At 39.0% G+C, this 27,191-nt stretch overlaps 1 protein-coding gene across 4 annotated transcripts in view; it reads left to right on the top strand.

Moving 5' to 3' along the window:
- The window catches only part of Pik3r1 (phosphoinositide-3-kinase regulatory subunit 1), an 84,643-nt gene extending 58,091 nt beyond the window's left edge, over positions 1–26,552 (top strand). For 2 of the 4 annotated variants that reach the window (XM_027951597.2, XM_071612539.1), the window contains 12 exons: positions 3,079–3,210; positions 3,982–4,183; positions 4,378–4,457; positions 16,357–16,459; positions 17,692–17,790; positions 17,892–18,072; positions 18,329–18,454; positions 19,345–19,487; positions 19,723–19,899; positions 19,998–20,066; positions 20,735–20,905; positions 22,243–26,552. In XM_027951597.2, coding sequence (XP_027807398.2) covers positions 3,079–3,210; positions 3,982–4,183; positions 4,378–4,457; positions 16,357–16,459; positions 17,692–17,790; positions 17,892–18,072; positions 18,329–18,454; positions 19,345–19,487; positions 19,723–19,899; positions 19,998–20,066; positions 20,735–20,905; positions 22,243–22,432 — 1,673 coding nt within the window. In that variant the 3' untranslated portion in view covers positions 22,433–26,552. Of the gene's footprint in view, positions 1–3,078; positions 3,211–3,981; positions 4,184–4,377; positions 4,458–12,560; positions 12,765–14,696; positions 14,924–16,356; positions 16,460–17,691; positions 17,791–17,891; positions 18,073–18,328; positions 18,455–19,344; positions 19,488–19,722; positions 19,900–19,997; positions 20,067–20,734; positions 20,906–22,242 lie in introns of those variants that run through there. The other 2 variants (XM_071612540.1, XM_027951599.2) reach the window with 2 other exon arrangements.
- Positions 26,553–27,191: the final 639 nt, after the last annotated feature.

Below are 27,191 nucleotides of genomic sequence, written 5' to 3'. Positions count from 1 at the left end.
ATTGGCATGTTAGGGTGGATAATTCTTTGTCAAGAAGAGTGGAGGACACTGTCAGCGCATTACAGGATGTCTGGCCACATCCCCAGTCTCCACCCACTGAGTGCCAACCTCCCCCAGTTGTGACCTTCAAGAATGTCTAGACATTGCCAGATGTCTCCCAGCCCACCCCACTCACAATGGGAACCACTAACCTAGATAGTGGTGGGGTGGTGGCATCTTTCCAGTGGAAAGGTAGGGTAAGGTGTTGGTAAAGACTGTATGACTCTTCAAAAGTCATCTCAGAATAGCTGTGGTAGCTTTTGGAAGAGCGTGTTGAGATGGTTTTAATGCAGAAAAGGAGTATCATAGCCTAGAAGTTGGAAACTCCAAGAAACTTTAGAAGTTATATTACAAATAATGATGATGATGATAATGGTAATACAACATACTGCTCCATGAACTGTAGTGGAAGTTGACATGTGGTGAGTTAGCCAAAGACCTGGTGTGAGGTAATTTCTTTCAAACACTGTAATAGCTCCTTGGGAAACACATCACGTGTCATAGGAAAGGGCTTTGAAATTAACATCACTCTGAGGACTATGTAGTTCAATCCACAAACACATAGCACATTTCTATGTGCTGGACTGAGGGATGTAGGAAGAGCGGGTGAGAGCTACAGCCCCTGCCTGCTCCTGCAGCACCCTCTGTCTGATAGGGGAGACACATCATCCTGCATCACTACCATACTGTTTACTAGCTGTCTTGATGGAGGCATGGCTCATCAGCACTGTAGGAGAACAGAGGGGAACCCTGCCTGACAGAGGGACATGCGAATATTTAGTCTTGATGTTCATACACCATGGCCAAATGGCTTCACACATTTTTCAGGATGAGCAAATTCAGTAATATTAATTTGCTAGGCAAAGATATATTAAATGAAGCATACAGGGGTGAAGTACACAAGGAGCTAGAGGCTTGCCAAGCAGTTGATGACTATGGAGAGTTACTGTCATGATACATATACAGTTTTATTGAACAATATTTTGTTACACTAGTATTCGCACACTTTCAATGTTGGTTCTGTATGCAAAGACCTAATTTAGTCCTTTTCTTACTTGTTGGAGGTGTCAGGTATTTCTGCTTAGCTCTTAATAGGATATTTAAGGGATATAGAACTTTTTGTTTCTTCACCTTCTTTTTTCCCCTCTGGTGCTGGGTACTGAACCCAGGGCCTTACTCGCGCTAGGTAAGCATTCTGCCACTGAGCCACACCCCCAGCCCTTGCCTCTTCACCTTTTTCTCAAACCAACCTAGCCGCGACTTATACCAGATTCGCTTTTCTTAGAAGTTTGTAGTGCTGTGTAGTTATCTTTCCTAACATTCACCTACTTAGTGAGGCAAGTTTGGCTTATGGTAATGATGTGTCCAATGAATCTCTGTGACCTTGGTCTCATCTTAGGGGGATTTATAATATCATACTTAATTAGTCCAAGTGTCCCCAGGACATGACCTTCTACTCACTCACTCTTTGGCAACTCGATAATTGGATACTTTCTCATTCTTTCTCAGTCCACTGCCCAATCCAGTTACCAGTTGCATTATTTCTTGATAATGTCTTGCTGGCTTCTATCTGCACTAGAAATCAGACCCCATCCCTTTGCTTCATTACCAAAACCAATGCCTTTACTTCCAGCAGCTCTCCTTTCCAATATACTCTTAACTCTACAGTTAAAGAAGCTGTATAAAAATGTAGTGCTTTGGACATTGACCCACTTGTTCTCTGCTGAATACCTGAGTCCCAAATAACTTTCCTCAAGTTATCCTTCATTACCAGTGAGCATCCTTCAATAGTGGCCAAATGCCTGTCCTTGTTTTTAGATGTCTATGAACAACTGCTCCTTGCACTCCTCCTCTCTGCTGGGCATAGTGCCTTTTTCTATTGCAAGGACTCAGAGCATCATACACAGTGAGTGCTCAGACGGCATTTTTTGATTAGCATCACCCCTTTATTGAATTGCTTGACCTCTTTTCCAGCTGAGAGATCCATTAGGCAGATATGCTTATCTTATCTTTTTTTCAGAGATGGTCTGATGCCCACAGGTTAGATTAGTAACAGTCACCATTAGGGGGAAACATTCTGAAACTGTTCAAATTATTTTTATGGATTTTCTTGATTGACAGCTGAAAGTCTGTAGTATCTTACTATTTAATCTATCACTCTGTTAGGTTAGATTTATATTAATTCTGAGATGCAGTATGTATCAGTTTATGTCTGAGACAATCTGGGAATTTGCTTTACTTATTTTGCTCTTGTGATTTTGGGCAATATTTCCTTGTGACTCATCCTCCCTTCTCAATCAGGCAGACCCACCCTCCAGAGGGTATTTGGGAATGTGGGGTTATGTTACTTTGCTAGGGCTGCCATAGCGAAATACCACAAACTAGGTGGCTTAAACCACAGAAATGCCACTCGCACAGTTCTGGAGGCTGGAAATCCAAAATGAAGGTGAAGGCATGCTCACTTTCTTCTGAGGGCTCTTTCCTTGGCTCTCAGATGACAATCTTCTCACTGTGTCCTCATGTGGTCTTTTCTCTGTGCACACATCCTTGTTTCTCTGTGTGTCTTAATCTCCTCTTCTTATAAAGATCTCATCACATTGGACTAGGGCCTACCCCAATGGCTTCATTGTAACAAAATTACCTAGCTCTTAAAGGCCTTATCCCCAAATATAATCACTTTCCAAGTTCTTAGGGTTTGGGCTTCAACATATGAATCGGGAAGGGACATAATTCACCCGTAACAGTGACATTATTATTTTTTTTCATTGCCTCAAAGTCTGGGAATATGTTGGCATCATGGCAAGGAGCCAAAAATGCTAAATGCTTATAACACATGGGGTAGATCTACATAAAGAAAAATTGTTCTACCCCAAATTTAGGAGCAAGGCCTCTGAGAAACACTACTAATAAATATTCCATGTCTTATATTTGCCCTCATTTTGCTTCCTTTCCTGTGTCACATTTAAGTCCCACATTTGGAAAATTGGCCCAACTGTTAGATAAACGTCTGAAATATTTCTCAAAATGGTTCTTTCCTAGATGCCGCCTCCTTGGACTTGGAAATGATCGATGTGCAAGTTTTAGCAGACACTTTCAAACGCTATCTCCTGGACTTACCAAATCCTGTCATTCCAGTAGCTGTTTACAGTGAAATGATTTCTTTAGCCCAAGGTTTGTTTTCTCTTCTGAAAACCTCTTTCAACATATATTGGGATCTGGATATGCTCTAAACTCTGTGAAGTGCTGCATATAAGGAGATGGTATTTAGGAAATATCAGTAGTAAGCCTCCTCTCCCTCTCACTACCACCAAGAATTCCCTTCCTTATCAGGACATCCAATAGAAGACCCAGAATCTCATTTGCTTATAAGATTGTCCACATGTTGAACTGGCTAATTCTTAACCTTTGATCAGTATTAACAAAGATCACTCTATCTGAAGGACATGGTGTTCCAAATACCAGTGTGAGATTCAGGGACCCAGGATAAAACCCAGTGACTGGGGATGTTCTTGGCCATCTTTCCCAGGTGCCCATAACAATTTTTACTGAAGGATGAGGATTCAGTTAGAGAAGTCTCCGTTCACTGCTTTGGGGACAGGAAATTGTGGTCCATAACCTTCAAAGTCAAACCTGTGCTACTTATCTGATGCTCCTCAGAATTAACCAATCGCTTGAAGCCACTCAATAGTGGGCAGGTTTCAACCATCACACCCTGAACATCTTGTGGTTTTTTACACAAAGAGTTTCTTGCATTTCTATTTGACTTTTTTTTTTTCTTTCTCACAATTCATTTTCTAATAAGAAGAACAAACGTCCCTTCTCCTGAAGACTTTTAATTGACTCCTTCTGTAGCTAAAGGAAAGAACAGGACTGGTCTTGGTATGCATTAACTGGTACCCAGAAACAGTCTTACTCTTTTTCTTTCTCTTTCCTAACTTGCAGAAGTACAAAGCTCCGAAGACTATATCCAGCTGTTAAAGAAGCTTATTAGGTCGCCTAACATACCTCATCAGTATTGGCTTACACTTCAGTATTTGCTAAAACATTTCTTCAAGCTCTCTCAAACCTCCAGCAAAAATTTCTTGAATGCAAGAGTGCTCTCCGAAATTTTCAGCCCTATGCTTTTTAGATTCCCAGCAGCTAGGTAAGTAAAAAAGGGACTCATGAACTTGGGGGTGAGGAGGGTAGTCCTAAAATGATCCATCATTAACTGTGTTCTAAAGAAACTGCTTCATAAAACATGAGCAGATTTTTACCACAAATATCACTTGAATGTGTATAAATGAAACGAATTTGTTTTTAGTGATGAGGTTTCTAACAAAACTCTCTTTCTTGCAGCTCTGATAATACTGAACACTTCATAAAAGTTATAGAAATTTTAATCTCCACTGAATGGAATGAACGACAGCCAGCACCAGGTAAGGCTTTGTGACATTCAACATTCTCTCATTGTGTGGGTGTTTTTAAACCTTAAAAGCAGTGGCTTCAGACTTCCTCTGAAGTAACGTAAGTTTTTGGTATGGTAGAATTACAATCCACAGTAATATTTTACTTGTGATTCACAGAAAAAAATAATAGTTGTGAGTATGATAAACACCCAGGTTTCAGCATTTGCAGATTATGAGTTGTCTTGGTGTTAGATGAGAGTTGGGTGAGTTCCCTAGACCCACCAACTTCTGGACCTCTAGTTGTTGAGTAAATTTATGGAGTTCATTTTAGTTGTTGACATTTTTATTTTTCTTTCTAATACTTCTAAAGTAGGGGGTTTATAATTATTATATAATTTTAAAACATTTTGGAGTGTGATTTTTGGAAGTGAGTATGCTGAGAAATGTCTATCAAAATAAACATTTTCAATAGTGCAAGCAGCATGAAAGCCCGGTGTTCTCTGCAGCAAGTTAGAGCAAGCCAGGCACTTCTTTGAAAGCAGGCTGGTGTTCAGTTAGCCATTTAACAAAGCAGGAAACGTGGGCTATGTAATTTAAAGTGATTTTTTTTTTTTTTTTAAACTGTGGAGAGTCCAAAAGATCTCACTTTGCTATACACTTGTGGACTGTGGTCATTTAGAATAGCATTAAAGGACCTATAGGCGAAATGAAGTTTCAGGACCAGTAGAAAGTGTTGCCTGTAGTCTTGATTTATAAATAGAATTTAAATGAAGCACCATGAATTTATTATTCATTATAGGTAATGCATGCAGATTACTGTGGTTGTCTTTGTATTCACAGGCCTGGGGACCCAGGCACCACTGTCATGCAATAGAGTTAAGTTGTGCTTTTCTATCAGATATTGCAGAGGCAGCTTTGATTATTTACATCTAGATGGGAGAGCCCCAAAAAGACAAGGACCTGGGCTTAAACCCCATCTGCAGGGATTGGACATGGAGAGAGGGAGATGACCATTCAAAATGTAGAACTTCTACAGGATTCTATTGTGAACAAGTCCAAAAAATGGTAACAAAAGTGAGAGGCATTAGGTTTAGTAGATAAGGCAAGCACAGTCTGTTCCAGTGCTCCAAATTACAGCAAGCAGAATGTTTAACATGCCCAGAATTGTAGGAAAACTGCCTCTAAAAAGATAGTCAATAGATGCCTTAGGCTTCAGTCCAGTGGGGGCCAAAAGATTTCATCTCATATGATTACTTGGGTCATTTGTAGTCTTGAGAACTCTGTGTCGGCATTCAGGCTTAGTAGGAAAGAATGAGAGTGGGGCATGGAACGTGGCACTTGAGCCATTATTCAGTATGCACCCCTAGATGAATCACATAGGCTGGGAAGGAAGAGGACCAACAAGAATAGGCAGGCCCCTGAGCCAAAGAGCTGAGCAAGGACCTTTCACTCCCTTCTGACCACTATTGAAGTATATGTTAGAGAGAGAAAGTGGGGCCCTAACAGTACACATACGGTAAAGAGCTAGGGATTCTTTAGTGACCCTGGTCTTCTTTAGTGATCTTCTGCCATTCCCATCAGGGGGACATGTGGAATCTCAAAGCCAGACAGGACTTGCCAGACACCTACAAATAAATTTGTCACCTGGAGCCTTTGAGAACTTCTACTATACAAAGTATAGTAGAATCAGTGGTGGAGTTTGATCATTCTGGCTGGTGTGAACTGGTTAAGTGTCTTCTATCAATCTTAGTCTAATTCCACCAAAGTAAAAGTTTATCAGCAACCATTTTCATAATGTACCTTTAAAGCTGCTTGATGTGTCAAAGGACCCTGTGTTCCTCTGCTTAAAAACTGGTGTGCCAGTTTCAAAGGAGGATTAGTTCCATCAGCTCTGCTACAGAATGACAAAGCCTTGAACATTTGCTGGATCATCCCAGAAAAAAAAAAAAAATTAAATCCAAGTAATTTTTAAAACCTAGTCTTAAGCCGTTTTCCCCTTTGTGTGCTATCTCTTAGGCACTCTGCAAATTGTCTAGGCCCCTTGGAATTCAATGGATGCCTCAGTGTCTCTCATTTGTAAAAACATTGCACTCCCCACCTGCTAGGGAAAAATGCCCTTACCCTGAATACCTTTGTATTTGGGAATGACTCCAGCACAGATGATTGACAGAGCATCCCGAGGTAAAGAAATGATTTGTTAGGCCTGCGACACCTTACCAGAGTCCTTCATCATTACCCCAGCATGTGCTAGTACCAGAGTGCTTTGGAAGCACAGCTCTGGCATATCTCCAGTGAATGGTCATAAATCAATTGTTTGTAATAACTTTGTTACTATGTATAGAAATGAGTACCTGAATGCTATTTAAAAGGGACAAAAAGCAACTGTCTATTATGGACCAAATAGACATAATTTCTAGTTTTTACCAGGTAGAACTTGAAACGATAAAGCTGATGATGTTTAAGGCATAATATCAATGTAATTAAGGTTCATAAGCACATAGTATCTAATTAAATACTGAACTTTGGAGATGTATCTGGTGACTTTTAAGGGCAATTGAATAGATAGAAAAAGTTCATGGAAGTAATATGACTTGAATTGGACCTTGAAAGATAGGTACAATTTGAGTAGGGGAAGGAGAAATAGCATTTTGATTCATAGACTTTAAAGGTTTAAGTAAATCGCAAGGTACAAAAATAATGGCTTTATATCTTACAAAAGCAGTAATATAGTAATGTTTTGATCAACATTGGTCTCATAAAAGGTGGTAGCTATATCATCTAACCTGGGTATGTAGTAGGCTATAAAATCGAGGTTTGTATAAGCACACTCTATGATGTTTGAACAACCATGAAATTCCCTAATGAAACATTTCTCAGGACGTGTTCCTGACTTTGCAATACATGACTATATTTTAAGTGACATTATCATAAAAAACATCATTTTGGAGTTGAAAGCATTGTCCCACTCTGTCATTTGGAGCATGAAGATACTAAAGCCTATAAAGAATGAGAGTAGTCATCTCCCCCAACCCCTCGGGCCTGTTCCCTGCTACTTGGATTTTCAGAACCTTTCAAGCAATGGAGCTGCTTTCAGTGTCCACGAAGTCCTCTGAGGTTTCCAGCAGATGATAAGCTAAAAATACATGAGTGTGTTCCTACAGGTCACATATACCAAAGACACAGAAGGCAATGTTGGTAGCTTTCGGGGTAAGCCTTTGCACCACTCTGTCAGATGTGCAGTGGAAAGAAGCCAGGATTTCTCAATTGGCTATATCTGGATTTGAAGCTCACATCTTTGCTACTTACCTGCTTTCTCAAGTCACTCAGCTTTTCCATACTGTTTTCCAGACTGCAAAATGGGGATAAGACCTCTTCCTCAGGTTGTTATGAGGATTAATGAGCTAACAAATACCAAGACTCTACTGTGTCAACTATTTATCAGACCCTGCTAAGAAAGATCAATAGAGGAAAGGAGTAAAAAGGGGAAGGAGAGTTACTGGGGTCTGAATTAGAATAAGATATATTCCATGCTTGTATAATTATATCAAAATGGATTCTACCATGTATAACTAAAAAGAACCAATAAACAAACAAACAAACAAAAACCAGACCCTGCCAAAGCTAGGCTCACTCTGCAGCTCTAATTCTTCAAACCACTATTTCTGGTTGTCTGAATTCTGTCGCGCTGTTCTCCCCATTGACTCCATGTTCATAGATAGGGCTTTAATGCAAATCTGAAAGAGATACTTTAGGTAAATGTAACCACACTGGATGCATTGCTTGGAGCAAGGCATTTGCCTTCGTATGATGCCTTGTCCTGTGTGTGGCTTGCTGGGTGAAGTGGCCTCGACTTCAGTGCCACTCCCCATGTACATTGCCCAGGTGTACACAGTGCACAAAATGTGAAATTATATATAGTGTTCGTAAACAGTGCCATCCACTTTGTCTTTGCCCAAGTAGGTCCTTACTCTGCTTTTTGTGAAGGTTAAGTTGACATATTCAATAAGTTTATGCCCTAAGTCCTTTTTCCTCTTAATCATTTTGTAGGTTTTTTTTTTTAAATTTAATTAATTATTATTATTATTTTTTTTACTAACCTCTTCAACTACCTTTCTGCAGGGCAAGGACAAAGGTGGTTTTTTTTCCCCTTCTTTTTTGATCTAATTCTAGCCTAGAACTAGGCCTAGCATAATAATCATCTAAATATATTATATTTTTTTTTTTTTGATAAACTTTCAGACAGAGAAACTAAGGTTTAGGAAGGTGATCCATACAAAGGAAGTTTTCAGAGCTTTGTTGATAGTTTGCCATTTCCTTTGTTGATCAAAATCTTTACACCTGTAATCCCAGTGGCTCAAGAGGCTGAGGCAGGAGGATCACGAGTTCAAACCCAGCCTCTGCAACTCAGCAAAGCCCTTAGCAACTGAGACCCTATTTCTAAGTTAAAAAATACAAACAAAGGTTGGGGTATATAGCTCAATGGTTAAGTACCCCTGAGTTCAATCCCCAGTATCAAAAAAAAAAAAAAAAAAAAAGTCTTAGATATATTTTAAGGTGGTAAATAGCAAGTTTTCTGGAATCATTATGTGTTATAGCTACGCTACTTAGGTAGCTAATATAGATTTCTATAGGGCAACCAAAGTAAAAACAGCTTCATTTAATGCAAGATGCTTTTGAATGCCACCCATTATAAGTGTATTTACATATTTCAGATTTCATGGGTATATTCAGAAATATTAATGTAGCATAATTGAAGTCTAATATTGTACCCTCAAGCCTAGAGAAGAAAATAAATGACTCTTTTTCCCCCATGCCCTTCTACACCTGTCAAAGTTAATTTTTAACCACCAACACATTGCAAAACATTCATCCTGAAGAGCCTGATTCATAAATCTTGTTTTAAATGCTGTGGGTTGGTTTCCAACCAAGACTAAAGCAAGCACTAAGGTACAGGGAAATGACTTTCAAAAAAAAGTTTTACTTTTCTCTGATTTATTTTTTATTGGGTTTAAAATGTGGTCTGACATTAGAAGGTCGTTTCTACGGTGAGAAATGAAACCTTGAAAAAAAAAATTGCATGCATTGAGATGGGTAGGAATAAACAGAGGCCTTGCTCTAAGTTTCATCAAAAAATAATTTTATTTGAGCTCTGAAAAAGAGATGTGAGCTCTTCGGTGTGCATGTGTTGAGGGGAATGCTTAGTTTTTGTTTTCACAGTGCAGCCTTTTCTTAAGGGATGGGGCCAGAAGGGAAATTATAGGGGAAGAGTTTTATTCTGCTAGGCAATGGACCTGCCTTTTCAGACACCTTGTAGAATATGTCCGAGTTTGTGTGTATGTAAACCTGAGTTTATTTATAAATGTAAATGGGCATTGTCCTTAGTGCAGGGTCATTAAGAACATTGGATGTAAAGTACTGCATTTGCATCATCCTGAAAGGCCCTCTGTCTAAGTTGTTTTAAGTTAAAAATTAAGTGTAAAATGAATGCTTCCCTTCATAAGTGAAGATTTTTGTTCATTTGAGAGAGAAAGAGAGAGAGTGTGTGTGTGTGTGTGTTTTCTGTTTCTTTTGTTTTTTTGGCTGCCTCCCCTTTTAATGGTCTGTTGTTCATTAATAATGGCCCACAAAAACCTCTAAGAAGCTTTCCAGGTTGAAAGCCATTTGTGGCATTTGCTACTTGATGGTGACTTGTACATCTGAGAGACAGTACCCAGTCTATAACTTTAACACATTTTAATGATGGAGCAACGAGGTTGAATCTGCTGAAAACTGAAATCATGGCCTATTTTTGCTTCTGAAATGATTTTTACAAAACACTGAGGAAAGGGAAGGAGGTACACATTGTTTTTTAAAAGTCCAGAAAGAAAAGTTAGTTTTTAATTACATGTGCCAAGATTTCCAACGTGGATGGGTCTTTGAGGTCCCAGATAAATGCTTTCATTAAAACACAAATTTTCCTACAAGAGATTAGCAACCACATGAAAATCATGTCTCAAGTATTTTGACAGCTGTGCTTTTATTAGTGAATCATATGGATTAAATGACAGTTGTACAATTATACTTATTTGTATGACATTTTGGACATAGTGTGAGAAGCACAAAATATACACAAAAAAGTTACTCTATGGCGCCAGCAGAGGGCTCTCTTTTTAAGCTAATAAAGAGCATGGGTCTTACAAATCACTTTTCAAAGACCAAAATTCAATAGGAAAAGATTGAACTCAAACTTTCAGTAATGTAGTAGAACCACTTAGATGATGATTATACATATTGTGAGATGTTTGTTTAAATCAAAGTTTCCAAATCTAAGACTTTCTTTTAGAAGTTACACTGCTTTTCAGTGGATAATATTCTTCTAAAATAGAAAATATACTGTTGGACTTACCATTTAGGTTTTGTCATGATACATCATTTGAATCCAAATAGGTATGCTTAAGAAACTGATGTGCTGATGTTTTTAGCTTCAGGAGGGCTATTTTTAAAAGGAGGGCAAGATTATGCAGCTCAGCATACAAGGTATTCTCTGAACTAACTCTCTATCCCTGACAATTGGCAGATTCACTTATAGACTTTTCTGTTGGGAAAATTTTTCAATATTCTATCACTTGTACCAAAAGAATATTGTAAAGTCATTTTCATTGTGGATCAGCACCACTTGCCAGGTATTTTGAGTGTGTCTTTTGGTTCCTGCTGGTGGCCTGTGTGGACTTGATGTCAGTACCCGCATCTCCTTTATCACTCTGTGAGACCCTTGGGTCACCTTCCCATGCAGAGTATGAGGGTAGTATTTATAGAACCCATATTTAAGTAAGCTGAAAATAGAAGACAGGAAAAGTCAGAGTTTCCTTATAGGTGTGAAGTTTTTTTTGCACGCAGCTCAAAAGAAATTAACTTCAATTTCACTTGTCAACCTTTACTTTCTCTAGCAGAGGGAAGCAAGGAACTGGGGCTGTGGGCAAAGAAAAGAGTTTAGGGCCAAACATTAGAAGTATGGGTTATTTTTACTGTACCATGCAAGGAATTATTTGAAGTGATAATCTAAATTACTCTCCGATTTTAAAGCCTGGTAATTCTGTGATTTTTGCATTGTAATACAGTTTCCAGGATAACATTAGAACCATCTATGTTGATGCAACAGGAAATTTTTGTAGGGGGGAAAAAACATTTAATTCTTTAAAGAGTAGCCTGCACTGCTAAGTCTGGTTCATTGCCAAATAAAGGACGAAAATCCACTAGAAAGGTATGCCCTTTTCTGCCCTTCTCCCTTTGCCCCATGTAGCCAGCACAGAAACCTAATGCAGGCACACCATTTAATTATTAGAAAATCTTATGGCTGTTTAAACATCAGACGAAGTTGATCTCATAAAAATAGCCACAGTATTTTTTTTTCTTCTTCTTCTTCTTCTTAATGCCTCGTGGTCATGAAGTATGGCATGCTGTGGGGTTCTAAGTAGTCTTCCTGAGGATACCCTCCCACTACTGTGAGCAACTGAGTGATATGCTCCCAGCCTGAGATGCTCTAGAAGGGCTTTCCTGTTACACCTGTGGGGCAGTTTGTGCAAGTGTGGGGGAGGAGGTGGACACGAGCAAGGCTCTGTGTTCTGGGCTGTGGTGAGAGGTTCAGGCCTTTACAAGCGAGGCTTTGATTCTATTTTTTGCTGAACTAGCTCAGCCACTTCCTGTGTTTGGCTGTGCATAGTGCCTTGCTTCACTGTCGGCTACTTGAGCCCCGGGAGTCAGCCAGCCAGTGAGCTCCGCCACAGCCTTTTAGACTATTTTCAGCCCCCTTACAATGGTCTTCTCATTTCCTCGGTGAAAATGAGCAAGTTAGTCTTGCATTGGCCACTTGTCAGCCCATGACAACTTTGACTTTGGCTCCCCTCCCCCTCCTGAAATCCCTAGCTCAGCAAATATTTGAACCTGCCCAAGTTAATCATGAAGCTGCGATCTTTATCTGAGAGAGACTTGCGAGCGCCTGGGCTCTTTCCCTCCCCTGTACAGTAGCGCGATCCAGTTGGCTTCTCAATGGGGAGCGGGCGGTGAGCGGGCTGCGGGGAAGAGCTGCTGGGGCCGGACTCGCGGCGGGCGGGCGGGCGGGGCGCGGGGCGGAGGGACAGGCGCAACGCAGCCCAGCCGGCGGTGTGAACAGAGGGTCCGCGCGCCCCCACCTCTGCGCGCACTCGCAGCGCCGGGCTCGAGCACTGCCCGCCTGGAGCAGGAGGGGGGAGACACCCGGGCTTGGCCCACTGGGTGGAAGAACAGCTTTTTGGATTTTTTTTTTTCATTGTCGGATACAGGCATTTCAAAGGGTAACCGTTGAAATGCATAACCTGCAAAGTAAGTTGCCTTTCATTTGTGCACTTCTCTGCACTGTGGCTTTGTATCTGCGAATGGTTCCTCTCTGTAATTTGTCTCAGGGTGGGTGTGCGTGCTTGGAGTGTGCGTGTTCATGCAAAGCGCTGCCTGAGGAAAGCAGATGGAAGATTAGGAGAGACGCTGCCCTACTGTCCTGCAGGGGGACAGTAGGGGGGAAAGATGGGGTTTAGGTTGGAAGTTCGGAAGGAGGTAATTACAAGGTGATCAGCTGGAAGTTGTTGGCAGTACAGGGTGTACATAGACCACGGAAAATCACCTGTCTCCCTTCCCTGCTGCTGGGTTTCATTTGCTATCTGGGATCTAGGGACCCAAAAGGCTTGCACCAAGTGTTTCCAAATTCATGGGGGTGGCCCTCTAGGCTGACTTACATGGTCACAGTGCTCAGAGGACTTCTCTCCTTACTTTTGAGGGAGGGTCAACATTTTATTAAACTATAATTTTTTTCCCCTGAATCCTACCCAAGGACATATCCTACCACAATCATTTTTTTTTTTTTTAATCTTTTTTGGCCATTTTTACTTGAATTTGAGTTTACCTAAATGCTTAGGCAAATAGTGAAGTGCTGAGTGGGAAAAAGTAGAAGGGAATAGGTTGAGCCTGCTTTCTCCAATAGGGGAACACGAAGTAGGGGACCCAAGTGAACAGTGCCCAGAGAATACAGTGCCTTGGTTTGCTTTTTAATATGTTTTATAATTCCAAATTTGATAGAAAGTCTAAACCTAAATTGTAAGGGCTTCTGTGTTCTTTAAATTTTCACAGAAATATGTGACATACATATGTACATAGATCACAAAGCCCTGCTATAGTTTTTTTTTTTTTTTTTTTTAAATGAGCCACGTTTACATTGTAAGAAGGTTTCCCTCACACACACACACACACACACATATTGTAAATGTCAAAAGTGATTGGGTCACAGTGGGAATGTCCATTAGGCTCCAGTAAGGGTGACAGACTTATATGCAGAATGGTTTTTTAAGAACCAAAATTATTAGATTTGTAGGAAAATTGATTTCTTTAAATACTGCTAAAGAGGAATATTTGAGTGAGGCATTTGATCTAGAAGGGGGAAAAAAGATTACCTCACCCTCCCCTTCAAGCAGCTTGCACTGAAGATGGATTCATCAGTGGAATACTTTGGAAAGATCACTGTTCTTCAACTCTGCATTCTGACACATGTCTTCTTTTTGAAAGAAGCATTTTTTCCCAGTTATGTTAGTTACATTAAAATTGTCATTAATAAGGAATGTTGACAATTATGTTTATTATTTCTGCAAACAGTAGGCATCTTCATTTCTACAGTAAAATGCGGAATTTTCATTGTTCTATGAAATCTCGTTTTTAAGTTTGGCATGTTTGATAGAGGAAAAAATTCTGTACATTTTCTTTTAATTGCCCTTTCTAATATGGTAGAATGATGAGTGTTTAAGTTCTAAGCTTTCAGTGAATTTTGGAGGACTCAAATTAAAAAGCTAGTCTCAATCCTTTCTGCTTTTAATATATATGGTTGGTATTTAAGGACTGTAAAGTATAGCTTAAGGATAACCTTTTGATGCCTTTGTAAGATTTTTACACGAAGGAATGGCCAGGCTATCTATAAACACAGATGCACTAGGGGGAAAAAAGCTACGAGCTGCAGTGTATCAGCTGTTGTCAACCTGCCAACAGCGGAGCGTACCATGCTGCAAGGAGTAATAAAAAAGGAATTAGAAAACTCACTGCTGGAGGAGAACAGTCAAATTAAACACCTTTGGAAAGGCTGAGCATATGTACATGGCAGTTCTGTTCCGTGTGGGTCCTTGGTGAGGCTGGGACTGTGTGAAGGCTGGCATAGAGGAGAACTGATGAAGCAGGAGTGGTCTGGTGACATTTTTCTGACTTGATTGGCTGGGATGTGTGATGTAATAGGTTACAGTGCAGCCCCTTATAGGTTTTAAAATGAATTCCAAGACACCATTACAAAGAAAGCCGGACTCTTTTCTTATAACTGAGCTCAGCCAAGGAAACTCTCGCACAAATGTACAACACTGTTTGGAATATGGAAGACCTGGATTTAGAATATGCCAAGACAGATATAAACTGTGGCACAGACTTGATGTTTTATATAGAAATGGATCCACCAGGTAATACTGCAGTATTAATGGAGCAAGTCAGTTAAATTTGTGGCTTTTTAATTTTTTGGAAGCTGCCATAACAGATCCTCTGTCGATTGCTATTTTTATTTATTTGTTCCATTGATAAAAATTAGTTTGATTATTAAACAGATTGTTTGACTGCCTGGGGAAGGAAGCAGCTCAAGCTGTGTGGGGTAAATGCTGATTCTTACTTGAATGGATCTGAATTATATTCCACTTTTTTACTGGTGTCTTTTGTTAATTGTGATCCTTTGCTAGTTGGAGTATATTGTTCCTTTAATTAAAAGGATGCATCCTTTGTGTTGCTTTTCTCTGTTGACAGTGGATGAGAATAGTGTGGTACTTTGCAGTGATAACACTTGGTACTTTAGAAAGCACGTAAAATGTGGCAGTGATTACAACTTAGTTCTCAATGAAACTGTTGAGAAACTATTCTAAGTCAGATATAGAGATGGCTTATTCTCTTTCTTATTAAGATACTATATGATAAAAGGGTGGCTTTTCATTATTTAGTCCCGGTCTTTGTAAAATGTTCTTGATAAACATCTGAAATAATTTTTATATAAATTAAAATAATAACAGTGCTTTAAAACTTATGCCTTTAAATTTAGCTACAAATCCTAGATTTATTTCCTAAATTGTTTTCTTTCAATGTTAGTGCCCCCCAATTAAGAAACACTGCAGCCTTTTATTTGTCACCAATTCATATATGAATACTGATTTGACATTGAAGAAAGGGGATAGGATTTTTAACCAGACCTGGCACATAGAGCACAATTTATCCAGCAGAATATTAACGTGAATACTAAGGAGATTTAGGTCACAGATGAGTTTCTTAAAGTGGCTTTTGGCAGAACAGTGCCTGAAATACTAAGATTAGAGAAAAACAATTCCTCCTCTTAAAACATACTGCTATAGATGAGCTTTTTTATTAGTGCAATAGCATTTGTGGAAGACAGAGACCAAATTTGTCTTTTATAATTAAGTAAGAATTAAAGCCAAGTCATGTTACTCCTGCTGCTCATGTTCATAGTTTCTTACTTTAGATGGATTTGACCAGGCATAGAACTTTAATATAGCTAGAATCTAGAAATATAGAAAATTTCATGACTCTGGATTTACTCTGAAATTTATTTACATGGCCAGCCCAATTTATTTGTTCATCTCTAGATTCTCTGTGCCTGTCAGTCTCCTCTTCTCCTTTTCAGTTTCGTTTCCTTTTGAGCCACACTCTTAAAATTTTTCTTTTAACTGTCTTTCATCGTGTATGGAATTGTGAATTACTGGGTGTCTATTTCCAATTTCTTTTTTTCTTTGTTGTAATGGAAATGTTTATCTGAAGAAAAAAAAATAGGTCTAAGTTTAAATGTTCAGTTGGAGTTGGAATTGCAAACAACTTTTCCTTTCTCTTTCACTTGCAGCACTGCCTCCTAAACCGCCCAAACCCACCACTGCAGCCAACAACAGTATGAACAACAATATTTCCTTACAGGATGCTGAATGGTACTGGGGAGAGATCTCGAGGTAAGGCCCAGAACTCTTCATTTTCAGTCGATACAGAGTTTTAGATGAAGAGAAAGAAAAGCACCAGCTTGCTAAGTTCCATTTTTAGGATATCCTCCAACATAAGCATGAAGTATAGTTGGTTCTTTTCCAAAGACGACCAAAAAAGTCCCTGGGCGCTAGAGCACTGTGGGAGCTCAATGCCCCAGGAAATTAATAACTGGGAAGTTTTATTATTGACAGAGATGTCAGGGAAGCACCAAGGTAACATGGCACTGCCTCAAGGCAAAATGTAGAGGCATTCTCTGTTGAGCAGAACTGTGATCACTGTGATCATTAATATTATTGTCTTAAACACAGTAACATAAAATGTCTTTTTTTTTTTTCCCCCAGTTAGCTTTTTTTGGAGAGTAGAGAGTGGTAGGAGGAAAGCCTTTTAGGAATAATTTCTGTGCTGGTTTGTCAGGGACATTGATTGAAAAAATAAGTGGAATCTTTGTAGTATAGATATACCAATATGAAAGTGAATACTTTTTTTTTTTTTTTTTTTTTTTGTGGTACTGGGCATCGAACCCAGGGCCTTGCAAATGCTAGACAAATGCTTTACCAGTGAGTTGCACCCCCCAGCCCTCATGTACCTATTTTTAATGACATTGGAATTAATATGTCCTTATAAACAAATATGGAATTAGTAAACTCTAAAAACATAACATCTAAATATAAATCTATAAGGGGTTAGAATATGGAAATTGTCTGTACTTGATGCCCAGTTTTGCTGTGAACCTAAACCTGCTCTAAAAAACAGTCTATTGGGGCTGAGTGAACACTTGCCTAGCATGCACAAGGCCCTTGATTTAATGTCCAGTGCCACCCCGCAAAAAAAGTCTATTAAGAAAGAATGTAGCGGGTAGGGTTGTGGCTCAGTGGTAGAGCACTTGCCTAGCATGTGTGAGGCACTGGGTTAGATTCTCAGCACCATGTATCAATGAGTAAAATAAAGTTCCATTCACAACTTAAAAATATATATAAAAAAAAGAGAGAGAGAATATAGGGTTTGGGGTTGTAACTCTGAAGCTCAGTGGTAGAGCACTTGCCTAGTAGGTGTGAGGCATTGGGTTCAATTCTTAGCACTGCATATAAATAAATTAAATAAAGGTCCATCAACAACTAAAAAAATGTTAAAAAGAAAGAATGTAAACCTATGATTACTGAATTCAAAAGGTAAGCATTGTCTTGTGTTCTGTTCATTCCAGGGAAGAAGTGAATGAAAAACTTCGAGATACAGCAGATGGAACCTTTTTGGTACGAGATGCCTCTACTAAAATGCACGGCGATTATACTCTTACACTAAGGTGAGTCTCAGAATGCAGCTGCAGTTGGGGTGTTTGTGACATAAAATCATATTTCTTTATTAAGAAATTTTAATACTGTTATTTTTCTTTTGTATTTACAGGAAAGGAGGAAATAACAAATTAATCAAAATATTTCACCGAGATGGAAAATATGGCTTCTCTGACCCATTAACCTTCAATTCTGTGGTTGAACTAATAAACCACTACCGGAATGAATCTCTAGCTCAGTACAATCCCAAACTGGATGTGAAATTACTTTATCCAGTATCCAAATACCAACAGGTAATCAAAACTGAATTCCTCATATTATCATAATGTGGAGACAAGATACTTTCAAATCTATAGAAAATTTTAAAGCACATAAATTACATGGAATCATGTTTGAAAAACTTTATACATGCCACAAAATTGCTAAATCAAATAGCAAGATTAACAAAATTGGCAACATGGAAAAAAAAAATCTTTAAACAGTAGTAATTTGATTAAATACCTTACCAACTAAATTCATTTTTTCCCCTCTAACCCCCCATCCTTTTAGGATCAAGTTGTCAAAGAAGATAATATTGAAGCTGTGGGGAAAAAATTACATGAATATAACACTCAATTTCAAGAAAAAAGCCGGGAATATGATAGGTTATATGAAGAATATACCCGTACTTCCCAGGTGAGTTTTTGTGAAATCTGGACAGTTTCAAAAAAAAGAATAAGAAAGGCTGTGATTGGGGCTTGAAGTGGGAGGGAGATCATTTATTTGTGAGTCATTGTTGATTATTCCAGCATAGGACTTCTAACCCTATTAAATGAAACCTATAGTTATCAGAATGATAAATTAAGATCACATGATAACTGAAGGGGTTACTGTGAGGTTTAAATTGATTTAATGTGGAAGTCTCACATTCATGTGCCCTGTTGTCAAAAGAAATGGGGTAAATTTGCCCGTAGTGTTTTTCTAGAGATTAGAGCCTCTATAGGCCCTGAAGCATCTGGGAGAGAAGGCAACCTGGATACTATAACAGAAATGGCTTAAAAAGATGGAAGCTATAATCATTTTCCATAGATTGAGGAAAATTCTTCAAAGGAAATGTGTGTCTCTGAAATTCTATCAGTGTTTTTTTTTTTTTTAAATTCACATCCCAACCTGCTAACATAGTACCATTGGCCATATGTATCCATGGGTACTGAATCTGTCAGAACATGCGTGTACAAGCTTTTTTTTTTTTCCTTGTCACTATTCTGTAAACAATACCATACAACAATTATTTATGTAACATTTACATTATATATATGTAGTGTAGAGATGATTTAGCTTTCATAGGAGGAGATATATACAAGTTCTTTTTGAATACTGTTTTTATATAAGGGATATAAGGGACATGAGCATCCACTGACCTTGGTATCTCAGAGAGCTCCTGGAACCAACCTCCATGATACCCCAGGACAACTGTTCTTCCAAGCTAGATGATGATGATATAGGTAAAAAATGCTGATACTATCTTGCAATAAGAGGTTGTTCTATGAAATATGTGACATTGTCTTTTTAAATTTTTGTTTCAGGAAATACAAATGAAAAGAACAGCTATTGAAGCATTTAATGAAACCATAAAAATATTTGAAGAACAGTGCCAAACCCAGGAACGGTACAGCAAAGAATACATAGAAAAGTTTAAACGTGAAGGCAATGAAAAAGAAATACAGAGGTGGGTGAACTGTGACTTTTTTTTTTTTTTTCCCTCTTCTCTCTAGAAATAACCAAAATCTTTTAAGACTGCTTAAACTGATGGTCTCAATTTCTGTGCTTTGGATAATTTAAAATGATAGGAAGACATTCTTTATCAGAGGAAAACTTCCAGGAAACAATAGTGAAACTTTTCATAAATTTGGGAGAACTTACCTGATGTACCCAAGTAAATACAGATAACATTTCTCTTATAGGATTATGCATAATTATGATAAGCTAAAGTCTCGAATCAGTGAAATTATTGACAGTAGAAGAAGGCTGGAGGAAGACTTGAAGAAGCAGGCAGCTGAGTATCGTGAGATTGACAAACGTATGAACAGCATTAAGCCAGACCTCATTCAACTGAGAAAGACCAGGGACCAGTACTTGATGTAAGTATTTGAAACAAAACCCTGGTAGGGGATGATTGGCGATTGCTAAGGTTAAGGACGAATTATTAATGCATTTTCTTTTCAAAACTGTTTTCCAGGTGGCTGACTCAAAAAGGTGTCCGGCAAAAGAAGCTAAATGAGTGGCTAGGCAACGAAAATACTGAAGAGTAAGTAGCTAGTTACTAAGATGACAGAGAGCAAAAGGTTGTCCTCATTTTATGAAGATGCATGACATATTTTGTTTTCATAACAAGTGAGGAGTTAGTTACTGAGTTTGGAACATCTCATAGGAGAAAATTATAAACTCCGTGTCATTATCTGGAATTTTAAAAAAAGGAAAGTTTAGCTAAGGAGGACTTGGATTTATTTTTACTCATAGTTGTGTAAAATGACCCTGTGTCCATAATGATGTCCCTGAACATCTAAAAAATCCCAAAATATTTTTGGAAGCTTCAATGAAAAAAAAATTATGTTTAGTATATTTTGAAGGTTAAGTGTATGTTTGGTTTGAATTATTTGAAAACTGGCAGTCCTCCTATTTAATTAATTTCCCGATCTAAACTGGATAAACAGGATAATTTAATAGTTTTCCCTCTGCCTCGGTACCTCCGTGTGGTTGCTGACTTGGAGACAGAGATAGTATTTATTGCTAACTCTGTCCTGTGGAGTGGCATTGGAGGCTAAACATTAATAAGAAAACTCAGGTCAGAGAAGCAGGGTTGATCTAACTGTCTGATGGCTGTTCCGACTTTGTTGGTTGGAGTCGGGGAGAAAGTGAGGCATGCTGGGGGTTCCTGCACTTTTTATTCAGAAACCTTCTCTCTCGTCTATGTAGCCAATATTCTCTGGTGGAAGACGATGAGGATTTACCCCACCATGATGAGAAGACATGGAATGTTGGAAGCAGCAACCGAAACAAAGCTGAAAACCTATTGCGAGGGAAACGAGATGGCACTTTTCTTGTCCGGGAGAGCAGTAAGCAAGGCTGCTACGCCTGCTCCGTAGTGTATGTATCTCTGGCAAACTAGTTTTTATGTTTCATTTATTCATTAAGGGTAAGGATTTGAAAAAGTTCTAGCTTTGAATCTTATAGTATAGTAATGCAGAAGAGGAAATAAAATAGACACTTCTAGTTAGACTTGGATATTATGTCTATTAAGAAGTTCTCATAGCAGGTTTGGTGATACATGCCAGTAATCCCAGCAATTCAGGAGGCTAAGGCAGGAGGATCACAAGTTTGAGGCCAGCTTTAGCAAATTAGTGAGATCCTGTCTCAAACCAGTTTTTAAAAGGGGCTGGGGATGTAGCTCAGTGGTAAAGCACCCCTGGGTTCAATCCCTAGTACCCACTCCCACCAAGAAAAAAGATCTACCAAAGAAACCTGCCCTTTATTTATAAGATTGGAGTTTGGTTTCCAATTTGACAACAAATGAATCATGAGACGTCTTTAAGTCTTTTCTCATCTTTAAAATGGAAGTAGCAATGCCTGCCCCATGGTTTTTTTGTTTATTTTGTTTGTTTGTTTTTGCCTCTGAAGGCTAATAGAGGAAGAATCTGAGGTAATTCACATAAGAACACCTCCTATAGATAAAATATGTACAAATCAGAGCCACAAGAGGAAAGACCCCTTCCCTGTCTGGCTTTGAGACCTAGTTCTGTCACATGGCCTGTTTTTCTTTTGTTTTTCCCCACTTACTTCTTACTATTGTGTACAGTCTTTTGAAGAGTGAGTTTGGGTCACTGGCGTCACCATTTGCATCACCATGTCAGAGACATAAACGTCCTCTAATAGGAAAAAGTTGTAAATACCTTGTACTCCAAGGCTGACCTCCATTTACTGCAGAACTACTCTTCCTCCCAGGAAAGACACAGAACTTTGAGTAGGAGAACGGGAGAACACAGTGTAGACACAGAGGTGGAGAGTTGTGTAGACCTTTTGAGGAGGGCTGAAAGAGGGAATCCTGTTATCAGTTGTGACTGGAGGGAGAGAGTGTTGCTGTCAATGGGCTGCACTCATTGTCACAATGGTTGGGAACGGCTCTTCTCTTCGCTGCCTGCGTACCGCATGCCGGACATTCTGTCAAGCGCCTCGCATGCACCACCTCAGCCTCTTACATACATGTTACTCTTGTCCTCCTGTTCAACCATTTTAAAGATGAAGCTGGCCCCAGAGCTTGGCCCTACTCAAGACCCTCAGCCAGTAAATAAGTGACAGCACCCTGGATTGTTTCACCAGCCCATGTAATATGCTCTTTCACCATGATAACCTTATTAAAGATGCCCTATAGAGCTGTGAATTGTCCTGGGCAAACTCAAAAGGCAGTTGTTTTGTCTCCTCTCCAGGGTGGATGGTGAAGTCAAGCATTGTGTCATCAACAAAACGGCGACTGGCTACGGCTTTGCGGAGCCTTATAACCTGTACAGCTCCCTGAAGGAACTGGTGCTACATTACCAACACACCTCCCTTGTGCAGCACAACGACTCCCTCAACGTCACACTAGCATACCCAGTATATGCACAGCAGAGGCGATGAAGCGCTACCCTCTGATCCTGTTCCTGACGTTCAGCCACCCTGAGGCCTCTGGAAAGCAAAGGGCTCCTCTCCAGCCTGACCTGTGAATTGAGCTGCAGAAAGGAAGTTGTCAGTCTTCAGATGGGACTAGAGCTTTCTTGGACAAAAAAGAAGTAGGGGAACACTCGCAGCCTAGAGCTACAGGATGATCAGATCTTTCTAATCCAGACTTATTATCTTTTTTTTTTTTTTTTTTTGGTTTAATTTAAAGCCACAAACACAACACAAAGAGAAAAAGAAATGCAAAAATCTCTGCGTGCAGGGACAAAGAGGCCTTTAACCATGGTGCTTGTTAATGCTTTCTGAAGCTTTACCAGCTATAAGTTGGGACTTTGGAGACCAGAAGGTAAATAGGGCTGAGGAGCCCACACCCGAGAATGCTGGGTCCAGCCTGGTTTAGCCTGGGTGTCGCTGTGCACAGTGGACCCAGACGCATCGCACTGTGGATTATTTCATTTCTTAACAACCGAACGATATGTAGCAGAAAGGCACTTTGCTCACGAGGGGCACCTTGGGAGAACATCGGTTCATGTATGTTCAAGGGGAAATCTGTTGTAGCAAAGTGCCGTAAAATGTTTTGTTTAAACTTGTCAAGATAAAAACAACCTACCAACAGAAAAATGGAGCGTGGAAAACAGGAGTTAAAATGACATTAAGTATATAAAATATGTACATAATATCGGATGACTAACTATCAAATAGATGGATTTGTATCAAAACCAAATAGCTTCTTTTTTGTTTTGCTGAAGGCTAAATGCACAGCGCTATGCAATTCTTAATTTTCATTAAGTTGTTATCAGTTTAAAAATATACCTTCAGAATAAGCTTTCCCCTTCCCAGTTTTTGTTGCTTGAAAATATTGTTGTCTGATTTTTGTTAATATTCCTTTTGTTATTCTTATCCTTTTTTTAAAGAAGAAATGTACACAATGCCAGTTTTAAAATAATGGCTTCAGAATTAAAACTATGAAATAATTTTACAGTTTTTCTTGTACAGAGTACTTGGCTGTTAGCCCAAGGTTAAAAAGTTCATAACAGATTTTTTTTTTTTTGGACTAAATGTTTTGTTGGGCAGTGCCTGATAAGCTTCAAAGCTGCTTTATTCAATAAAAAAGAAAAGAAAAAGATGTATGAATATGACAAAGTATCGCTGAGTCCAACAATGTTGTTATAAGATTTAAAATACGGTACCTGGCAATGTTTGTTTTATAATGAATTGTGAACTTCTTGAATCTGGGGATTGGGGGGAGGAATAGCCAGGGGCTGTAACAGGCAGGGTGGTGGGAGGGGTGGTATGCACTTTCTCACAATTCAGATAAGTGGCGAATAACTGCAAAGTGAAGTTGCTTCTGCTTCAGTCTTTTCCCACTTTGACTTGCTAGTTGTTCTCAATTAATGATAATTACACACCTACTGTAACTCTAACCCAGTGCAGCTGGTCAGGTATTTCAGTTCTGATGAAGAAAGTGCTGAGAGTTCATTTTGGGTTTCCTGGAACAATGCTCCCCACCCTCCTTGGTTTAGCACACTGGTTTCAAGGTATAATCTGTGCATTTAGAAAATGTATTTTTTTTCCCTCTCTTTTTAACATTAGTTGTGACAACCAACAAATGTTCATTTTAGAAAAAGCATGACCTGAGAAAATCATTTTAATTGGATACTTGTTATTTTCCTAGCTATCTATTCAATTTAGAACATAAAGCAAGTAGACACAGGCATCTGGTTGCTGCTCTGGGCTGTGTGGAGTTTCTTCAAGCTCGTTCAAGTCGTGGTGGTCATTGCTGGAATCCAGATGACAGTCCTTGTCATTCATCCCAATAATTGTGTGTTGTACTTGAGGGTGGGGAAAGGAAAAATTTTGTGGTGACATCTTTCCAATTTAGGGTGAGGATGAGAGTCTCCCTCCCTGATTTACATATGCAAAAGCTGTTACTGTTCAGCAGGAATTGTACCCATGGCGGAAGGGGCGAAGGCTGATGATGATCATGGTCACTACCCTGTTGGATTAAAATGGAATCTTACAGTTTCAGTTTCCCTTTCTCAATATTAGATTCACCCACAGCTTTATTTCTCTTTTCTTAAAATACTAAGGTGAGGGTGTTTTGTTTTAATGTTCCTTTAAAAAAATCATTTGGAAGAATCAGTCTAGCACCTGAGTTAATCTCTGTAGAATGTATTATTTTTCTTCTTTTTATGAAGCTACTCATTACTCGAGAGCAAAAGTCTTATCTTTGGTCAGACTGCCGCCCTCAGACTTGACTCTTCTGATCTGACCATCTCCCTCTCATTGCCAGACAATTTATGATCTCCTGGTTTTAGTCCGTCTTTGCTTTAAAACTTCCAGTGGTGATATCCTGGCGCATCGCATAGAAGTTTGTTAGTTACAAGTAGTTGATAAACTAGACTTGTGGGGTTTTGGTGTTTTTTGGTTTTTTTGTTTTTGTTTTTGTTTTTTGATAGCACATCATATATGCTATTAAATACAAATAACTTTCATTTAATTACTAAAATACATCTGAGGTCAGACGTTTCATTAAAAGCTACAGTGTTTTTGCTTCAACATTCTGCAAAACAACATGCTATTTAGACAGTTGCCTCATTTTTGTGTCTCACAAGCAGAAGTGCAATAGATTTTTCTTTGAACAGAAGACAGGATTCGGTGTTCTGTGTGGCAGCGAATTACATCAGACCTATTCCGTCAAATGCCTTTTTGACCTAAGGTGGCATGCACACCAAATTTGTCCTTGTGGATATTTGACCATCAGTGCTCTGTGGGTTCAGTCATCTCCTAATGTTTTCTGGCTCATGACTATGAAGGGAGACAGCAGAACCACTCCTGCTATGTGATTTTATCCATGCATTCATTTTTTTCCCACCCAATGTAGCATCCTAAAGTCAAAGCCAGAAACTAGGCTGCAGAGAGCTGTGAAAAGGCTATAGAAGTGGGAGCAGTGGGACCTCATACTCCATACAAGAGTGATCATAACCATGTGAAAAGGCAAAAGGCATGTATTGGCAACATTTGACAATGTCACTGCCCTGGGTATATGTATATATGTATATGTGCATGGACTGTTTCCAGTACACCTTTCAGCCAAGACAGATCCACAGTCATTGAGTTCAAGTACATAACAAGCAAATGTCTAGTGCAGTTCTTGTATATGTGTATGGGTTGTTTTTTCCTTTGAGGTTGCTTTGTTTTGTCTTATAAAAGGTGAAAATTGTTGGCAAGTGAAGTGAGAAGTTCATAATTCTTTGGCTCTTTTGTTTTTAGAAGTTACTCCTTTTAGGGAGCAGGTCTAGATGACTTATCTTGGAAATCCTTATTTTCAGTGTGTCAAGTCAAAGTGTGTTTATGTGAGCTGTCACTGTGGGGAACGAATTACTTTGTCATATAGCTGGTTATGAACTAGTAATGTGTTTGGGAAGTCCTACTGATGTTCCTTATTGGGGAAAAAAGTTCTGCCGGTTTTAACAACTGCTTTTGCTATGCATGGTATCCAAGTGAGTTGGAAGGCAGACTCTGCTATCTGTTTGAATTTAGGGTCATTTAAGGAAGGGGCAGTTTAAAGCACAATGCCTCACATGGGACAAAGTTCCAAAATGCCAAATTATTATTTTTTAAAAATCTAGTTATATAACATACTAGTATGATGAGTGGGGAGGGAATGGAATTGGATTAATTGGAAAGACTATCCAACTTAACATTAAACTTGTCACCATGAGATAGCATTAGCTGCCCAGGATGCTGCTATTTAAAAGAGGAAAAAAAAAAAAAAAAGCAAAACAAAAAAATCTCATTTATATGTGTGTATTTTTTAAAGCTACAATCTGTTCGATGTTTTTACAAATCTGTTTATATGACATTGTTAAAATAAAGTTGGTCTTTTGACGAGAGGGAGGATGTCATGGTCAGTTGTAATTTTGCCTTTACAAGGCACCTAGGGTGGGTGGGTGGGGGGGAGTGTGCCTCCTTGACATTTTGTTCAAGTTATAGATTCAGTGGAGCTATGTCTTGTTTTAAGTTGCTTTGATGCATTGTATTAGGTCTTCAACAGAATAAAGGTTGTTTTGAAACTTAAGTTTGGGTTTGAAATTTCAGTTGTCACCTAAGAAATATCCCCAAACAGCTCACTCTCTTCTCGATTTATAAATGTTTTAGTTTTCATTGATTTCTACCTACCCCTTTTATTTCATCATCACATTATCTCATTTTTATAAAGTGAAGAAACTGAACAGCCACATGAATGTTCTCAATGTTATTTCCATGATTTCACTTTTTTTTTTTTTTTTTTTTTTAACCAGAGATTGAACCCAGGGGCACTTTACCACTGAGGCATATCCCCAGCCTTTTTTATACTTTATTTAGAGACAGAGTCTGCTGAGTTGCTTAGGGCTTAGTTAAGTTGCTGAGGCTAGCTTTGAACTCATGATCCTCCTGCTCAGCCTCCTGAGCCGCTGAGGTTACAGGGGTTACTGCACCTGGCAATTTCACTATATTCTTAATGAGGAAAAGAAATGCTTGTATTTGTCATTTCAAGGTAGGTTCTTGCTACCAAAAAAAAACCAAGAATGCTCTATTCCTGTACCCTTCCCCTCCACCATTCATCCCCAAACCTTGACAATAATCTTCTAGTAACTGGATTTTGATGATCTCTGGTTTTGTCTCTTGTATAGTTTGCATATTTTGAACACAGTGCAAGGATAGTACACGGTGGTGT

This window comes from Marmota flaviventris, chromosome 5 (genome assembly GCF_047511675.1).
Source record: "Marmota flaviventris isolate mMarFla1 chromosome 5, mMarFla1.hap1, whole genome shotgun sequence".
NCBI classification, from domain to species: Eukaryota; Metazoa; Chordata; class Mammalia; order Rodentia; family Sciuridae; genus Marmota; species Marmota flaviventris.
The sequence above is the reverse complement of the archived record's forward strand: the minus strand, read 5'-3'. Positions and strand labels throughout refer to the sequence as shown.